The sequence below is a fragment of the Labrus bergylta genome, chromosome 15 (genome assembly GCF_963930695.1).
Source record: "Labrus bergylta chromosome 15, fLabBer1.1, whole genome shotgun sequence".
NCBI lineage: Eukaryota > Metazoa > Chordata > Actinopteri > Labriformes > Labridae > Labrus > Labrus bergylta.
Genome location: NC_089209.1, coordinates 12,088 through 20,000, shown reverse-complemented (window position 1 = coordinate 20,000; position 7,913 = coordinate 12,088). Strand labels below are relative to the sequence as shown.

The 7,913-nt window shown below is 43.7% G+C and overlaps 1 protein-coding gene across 2 annotated transcripts in view; it reads left to right on the top strand.

Moving 5' to 3' along the window:
- Window positions 1–7,185, top strand: part of LOC110001225 (Krueppel-like factor 11) — a 14,345-nt gene extending 7,160 nt beyond the window's left edge. For both annotated transcript variants that reach the window (XM_065963815.1, XM_020656672.3), the window contains exons 2-4: window positions 2,891–3,112; window positions 3,307–4,141; window positions 4,779–7,185. In XM_065963815.1, the coding sequence (XP_065819887.1) occupies window positions 2,924–3,112; window positions 3,307–4,141; window positions 4,779–5,074 (1,320 nt within the window). In that variant the 5' untranslated portion in view covers window positions 2,891–2,923 and the 3' untranslated portion in view covers window positions 5,075–7,185. The remainder of the gene's footprint in view (window positions 1–2,890; window positions 3,113–3,306; window positions 4,142–4,778) is intronic.
- Window positions 7,186–7,913: the final 728 nt, after the last annotated feature.

Sequence of the window (7,913 nt, the reverse complement as noted above, 5' to 3'; positions counted from 1 at the left end):
CATGGTGATGATGATGATGATGATGATGATGCTGATGGTCTCAATGATCATGATGGTGATCATGATTGCGATCATGAGTTAGGGTTAGGGTAGGGAAATGGTGATGATGATGGTTATGATAATGATGATGATGATGGTGATAGTGACTGAACACAGAACTTGAACACAGAACTTGAACGCAGCACCTGAATGCAGCACCTGAACGCAGCACTTGAACACAGCACCTGAACACAGCACCTGAACACAGCACCTGAACACAGCACCTGAACAAAGCACCTGAACGCAGCACCTAAACACAGCACCTGAACGCAGCACCTGAACGCAGCACCTGAACGCAGCACTTGAACGCAGCACCTGAACGCAGCACCTGAACAAAGCACCTGAATGCAGCACCTAAACAAAGCACTTGAACACAGCACCTGAACACAGCACCTGAACACAGCACTTGAACACAGCACCTGAACAAAGCACTTGAACACAGCACCTGAACACAGCACTTGAACACAGCACCTGAACACAGCACCTGAACACAGCACCTGAACACAGCACCTGAACACAGCACCTGAACACAGCACCTAAACAAAGCACTTGAACACAGCACCTGAACACAGCACCTGAACACAGCACTTGAACACAGCACCTGAACACAGCACCTGAACACAGCACCTGAACACAGCACTTGAACACAGCACCTGAACACAGCACCTGAACACAGCACCTGAACACAGCACCTGAACACAGCACTGCGTACAACATCACAATGAAAACACTTCAAAGTTCTTTATGGATTCTTCTGCTGATGTAATCTAGGTGTTTGTTTTTGTTGTCAGTAAATAGCTTCTTTATTGATAATTAAAATAACAGAGCCACGTTATGTTACTCTGAGTGATGGTCGACTTCTTTGCATTGTTTCCTGCTGCTCTGATCTCATCACATGTTGCTTTGTGATGTGTTTGAGCGATTCTATGCATGGCAAATCACAGCTTCAGAGCAGGTTACGTGTGCGTGTTTGTTGCAATAGACTGACTTTGTTTGGTCCAACTATACTTCCTGTTTAGAGCTTCTTCGCTCCCTCTCTGTCTCTCTCTGGGGCGAGTTAGTGAATGCTAATATTGGAGAAGGAGGCGGGGCTTATTTCTGACGTTTTCTTTTATTTAAGGGGGATGTAATATCTGGCACACCGACTCTGGTCATCTATTGTGGGTGCAGGGGAGGTTCCCAGTCAGCTGGATGTTACCCGCTGCAGTGGGGCTCTCTCTCTCTATTTATCTAGGTCTCTGGCCCCTTGCTCGCCCTCCCTCCACCCTTCCTGTATGTGCAGCTGATGGTTGCACCCTTTGTCCCCCCTGTCACCTCCCACCTGCTCATTAACTATGTGGGGGGAAAGTTTACTCACTTTTCTTTTTTTAAATGTAGTCATTTTTCCAACGTGGAGGGACGTCTCAGTAGACTGGAGGAAGTGGGAAAACTGTGACATCATTGGAAATTGCATTAGCGAGTGGTGTGCGCTTTTATAAGCAACAGTAGAAGAAGAAAAGAGACGGAAAAACTGATGTATGGAAAATATATTTCTAATAGATATCAAAGGAGGAACACATTTCTCCTTACCTATTTGACTTTCAAATCATGAGTTCATCAGGGAATTCTGCAAAACACATTTGGGATCCCAATTTATTGGAAGTTGGTGTGAAAGACAAAGATGAAAAATGTTGTGTTGGTTTAAATGAAGAAGGGTCTAATTAGGACACATTTGGAATCTTAACCTTGTAATTAACATTTAGTTTTAAGTGAGAAGACAATTGTTGCTGTACTTTTCATGGACATCAAACGGAGGACATTTAATTTGAGGTCACCCCCCACCTCCAACTCCGGGGTAATGAGGGGAATTAGCAGAACACATTTTGGGATCCCAAATTGAAACTATAGTTGGGGGGGACACAATTTCTTCTGTCTAATCCAAACAGAGATCATTTCATTTTGAAAACTGCATGAATGAAACATATTTTGGATCCCAACCTAGATCCCTTTTGTAACAGTAGAAGGAAGACCCTTACTATTTCACAAAGGACACATTTGGGATCCTTTTTATGCTTGGAAAATTTAAAAAACATTTTAATGTTGTTAGCCTGCCTGAAAGTAAACATTATAGACAACACATTTGGGATCCCAACAAACATGAAAGTACTAAAATTATGAGGAATCATTGAGGTTTTCTCACATGGATGGCACATGCATGTCATTTACTGACACATTTTGGATCCCAACCTGTGAATAAAGTAATGAAAAAATAGGAAATGGTTAGGGCTAACCCTAACCCTCTAATACAAAAACATAATCTCATGGAGTATTTTTTCAAAATACAACGTTTACGAACGTTTACAAACGGGGGAAACTTACATGTTCTTCTATTGTCTGAAAATAACCAAAGTGGAAAAGAGTGGGACTTTTTTAAAGTTAAAGGAAGGGAATCGTGAGGATACCCTAAAGATCACATTTTGCTTCCCTCTTTAAGAGACAAAGTCAGTGGGCCTACATCTGATTTAGTATTTCCTGTTGTAGTGTGAGTGATGAGGATCATTTCTTACAGTTTGAGACCATCAGACATGTCTCACTTCGCCTCGCTCATGGAATAAAAACACCCGTCAGATTTCATGTGGTGGCACAATGTGAAGATTTGTGTATTTGAAAGGCTGAGGTTTCACAAAGCAGAGGTTCTTTTATCGAAACGTGATGTTTTCATTTATTTATTTTTGATATGTGGTATAATTTTACTGGTTCTGATACAAACTTTTTCATTTTTTCATTCCTTCTTCTATTTTGTCATATTTAGAAATGTCCAAAATAAATATGGATGCATGCTGAAAGTCCTCTGACCTCCTGTCTTCCTCAGGTCGACCGTACAGGCGTCCTGCCTGTCTCAACCATGGAGCTCAAGCCGTGCATCGAGTACCACGACCTGGAGGCTGCAGAGGCACTCGTCAGCATGAGTTTCTGGGGTCAACGGGCTCACAAGCCCCGCCCACTCACCCCCACCTCCGACTCCTGTGACTCCATACATCTCCAACCAGAGGGGGGCGACACTCCCAAAGACCTGATCGCTCTGTCCTCACTGGTAAGATACAGAAGTAATAAAAAAAGTCATGTCCCCTCAAGGATTGGAAATGAGTAGAAGCAACATCATATTCATCAAGTAATAATCCAAAGATAAAAATGGATCCTCAGACATTTCATGAGTTTGGTTCAAATATTTTCAAAATACATAAAAGGGAATCTGTTTTAATTCTAATCTTCTGTTTCCCCTCTCAGTGTATGACTCCTCCTCACAGTCCGAGCTTCGCCGAGGCCTCTACCTCTTCTGTCCTCACCACCACCTCCGCTATGAGCCCCGCCTCCAGATCACTCCCCCCCCACCCCTGTTTATCTCCTCCCTCCTTCATCTCAGAGACTTCAGCAGCTCAGACAGAGTCTACCTCTGTGGCCAAGCCCAGCAGAGCAATGGCAACCAGTGTGATCCGTCACACGGCCGACCGCCTCAGCACTCCACCTCCTCCTCCTTGCACCTCCCCACTCACAGAAATCTCCAAGCCGGGGCCTCCAATGACACTTCCAGAGGAGAAGGACAGGCCTCCTCCGTCTCGTGCCAGCCCGTCCTTTCTTCCCCCGTCAGCATCGCCTCCTCACATCATCCAGTCGTCTTCCTCCTCTTCCTCTCCAGTGTCCTCCTCCCCTGTCCTCTGCCAGGTATTTCCAGTGAGCAGCCGCACAGGAATGATCTCCGCCTTCGTCCAGGCTCCTGTTCAGGTCCAGACTCAGGGGGGGCCAAAGCACATCCTGCCCCAGTCTCCTTCCAGCTTCGCTCAGCCACTGCTGGTGGGCTCTGCCATGCCACAGGGGACCGTGATGTTTGTGGTTCCTCAGCCGGCCGTCTCCCAGACGACGCAGTGTCCACAGACTGTCATGACTCTGGGCAACACCAAGCTCCTCCCCTTAGCCCCCGCACCTGTTTACATGCCGACTGGAGCAAGCGGCCCCTCACAGGCTGACTTCTCCCGCAGACGAAACTATGTCTGCAACTTCCCGGGCTGCAAGAAAACCTACTTCAAGAGCTCCCACCTGAAGGCTCACCTGCGCACACACACAGGTAGGACCGTCTTTGGAAACATCACACCTCATTTTCTTTTTCACTTTGTATGAACCTACAGAAGCCCCCAGCGGACATACTACATCCAAACAGTTTATTTGATCCGTTATCAGGTCATAACCAGTTATTCCTTCTTTTTTTTTTTTTTCTTGAGATCTCGACTCATTCATCTTATTTTACCAGGATGACAGCGCTGGTGAATTTCTGTGATGGCGAGTTATTTTCTATCCTGGAAACAAAGTGTTGGTACCCTGACATAATGAGATTGATTAGTGGAAATCTGAAGAAAACAACGGAAATGTTCTCGTTATGACAGGAAAACGAGATCAAATGTTTGGATGTATGTCCACTTAGAGCTTCCGTATAAACCAAACACAACACATCAGAGCTTCTCACAACCCCTGGGGGCACTTAGAGGAACTGCTGTAGTCCCAGGTTTGAACGTGACTTGATCACATTGGTTTAAATAAGTCTTGAAGTGATTTAAGACGGTGTGAATAATTCTATTATATATTCAATGATCCTGTGTGTTCTGCATCACTAAGTGCTGTAACAACCAGTATCCGTACTGATTGAGGGATTCAAACCATAAACTCATTCAAAGTCATTCTCTCTCCTTCATCTTGTTCTTCTGCAGGTGAAAAGCCGTTCAGCTGTCACTGGGAGGGCTGTGACAAAAAGTTTGCCCGTTCTGACGAGCTCTCCCGCCACCGCCGGACGCACACCGGGGAGAAGAAGTTTGTCTGCAATGTGTGCGACCGCCGCTTCATGCGCAGTGACCACCTGACCAAACACGCCCGTAGGCACATGACCACCAAGAGGGCGACGTCGTGGCCCACCGAAACCCGAGACCTCAACAAAGTGGCTCTTCCCAAGGGCCAAAACAGAGGCCCTGCTCTTCCTGTTGGCATGCTTGTCTCCACAGCAAACTAACAGACTCAGGTAGCTAGGCCGGGGCCCGCCGGTGGGGCCGGGGCTCGCCGGCGGGGCCGGGGCCCGCACAGGTTGAACTGTTTTTTTCCGAACAGCTCCACATCAGGAGGAACATGTCAGGCTCTGTGTTAAACGCTCACCGAGCTCCAGCTACGTTTACATTAACAACAGGGTCATAAAAACACAGCAAACTCTGATTAACAATCGCCGTCAAAGATGGCCGCCTCTTATGAAACAGGTGCGACAGACTCATTACCTATTCGTGGTAAATTGTTTTCAGCCGTTTCAGCTTTCAGCTCTTCTGAGTCAAATTCTAACTTAGCATGTTAGCATGATAATGATTTTCAAACATCAAAGAACAAGCTAACAGTTAGCTCCTTACACAGACTTTCTTTCAGATGGTTGCCTGCTGTCATTAGCATGTTAGCATGATATTGTTGTTTACATACGACATGCTTGTAAAATACTTAACGCTAAATGTCTAACGTTTGATACGTCATGATAAAAAACATCTGATCTAAATTAATGAAAACATCTCCAGCTTCGTGACTCAAGTTAAAGGGAATAACGTCTCCACATTAAAAAAATATTTTTTGTAATATTACACCTTTTTTTTAATTAACTTGGCTTCCATTAGCGTGCTAGCATAATAATATTTGTTACCCCATGTCTTAAATATCAACATGCACATTAAGTAAAATTCAATGCTAACATGCTAATTTTATCCTAAAACAACAAGATAACTTTTATTTTGAAAGTGTTGTTGTATTAGCTTGTTAGGATGCTAAAAGCTAGCATGCAAATTTAGATTTAAATGCTATTTGTATGGTTAGCATTCTTAACATGCTAATGTTAGCATGTAGCCTGGGAAGAGGGTTTTATTAGTTTCTTGATTTGAAGTTGTAGTTTTGACCAGCTGGTGGCGCTAGATGAAAAGGTTCAGAATCTCTGAAGTGTTCTGTACTCAGACTCTGAGGATGACGACTAACTGAACTAAATCTAGCCAAAACTGATTTATTATTTAACCGTTAGCTTCCTTTAAGTTTACAGCCGCCATTAGCATTGAGGTGTCACTCAGTCTGTTTACATTTTAACACCTCAATTATTTTAATTGTTTACATTGTTTTGTGTTTGATGCAGGACCAGCTTTTTGAGTTTCAGCTTTAAGCTCTTTGGGGAGGTTCGGGTTAGAAGTGGCCTAATTGAAAAAGGGTAAAACTCCAAACCAAATCACGCTTCATTCCATATTTAATTTTTTTTTAACAACAGGGTTAGGTCTGTCTGTTGTTTTTCTGCTTTGATTTTCTACAAATACATAAAAAAGAAAACTAGTAGTCATTCCACAGTTCTTCAGGTATTTAGAGGTCTTTGTTAGAATCAGAGTATTGCTGTGATGAGGGTGAAGTTTTGTAGACGGAGCTGGACGCTAGCGGCGGAGCACAGAGTGAGTTTCCCGCCCTGCTCAGGACATTTTATTCCCACAACCACAAACTCACCGGAGGAGGCGACAGGCTGCTATTCATCCACGGACAATAAAACAAAAACCTGACATTGCACTGGATTTTTTAATTAAATCTTTGCTTGTTTTTGTACTCTCTCTCTATCCGTGTATAATCATGTTTACTACATGTGTAAATGTCACGTTTAGCTAAATGTATGCACTCTTCTCATATTTTGCCAAAGCCTCTGTATTGTGCTTCTATTATTAGCTCTAACTTCTGATAATTTGTCTGTAAATATTGTACATATATTGATATCTATATGAATGTTACGTGTATTCCAATCTGCATTTATTGACAGTACGAGTTATTGATATTTTAAAAATGTCAGTGGACAGTATTCCTCACTGTGAGACTACCTACTATCTTTGCTTTACACGTTTTATTATTATTTAATAAACATTTGTTGAGGAAACAGTGCTGTTTTTTGATAGCTTGATTTGGCCCATAGTGTAGCCAGTAAGAAAATACCTCATGTTAAATGTTATTCTTAATAATAACAGCTTATATCCCAATAATCCCATTTCTGAACATTTGCCTATAAGCAATGCTGAAGAAAATGGCTTTTATAATAAAATGTACCATGAAATAAAAGTGTTGCTTTGTAGTGTTTTCTGTGTCACTGGACTACGATTCTGACATTTGTTGCAGGTGCTCACTGTGTGCACCAGAACCCGTCACGTTCCTGTGCTCGGGAGAAGGTCTCTTTTTCCCACGATAAAATATTATGTTTACCACAAAGTTTCCACTATTATGTCTCACAGGGTGATCTTAAAGGCCTTTTCCATTTCTGTGAGCCGCAGAAGGGCGTGTTCAAAAACTTTGTGTTGAGCGTGACATACTGTCCTAGAGGCGATCGATAATGCCAGGGTACCGTCCACATGCACTAGTTTCCGTCATAAATGGAAGTTGTTCTATTCTAGGTGCCAGGATAGGGAACTGGAGCCTGTCACCTGCACGGTGGCTACAGTGCTCCTCTTCGTGTGGTTCCTCCTGGAATCAGGTAGAGCAGCTAGCTCCCTGCAGGTTTACACTGCAGCTATTTCCATGTTTCATGAGACAGTAGGGGGTCTTTCAGGAGGGACCCACTCTTCCTAAAAGGTGCTAACCACCTGCACCCCAGGCAGGTGCATTCAAGTTCCATCATGGGACCTCTCTTTTTTGCTGAGGTCCATGGCTCCATGTTAACCACTAAAGCAACTCTCAAGCTTCTGTCATACAAAACCATTTTTTTTAGCAGTGTGCTAAAGAGGGTGAGTGAGCTACATGCACTTCCTGTGAGCGATGAATGCTTGAGATGGAAACCTGAGAATGTCGGAGTGTCTCTGAGGCTGGACCCA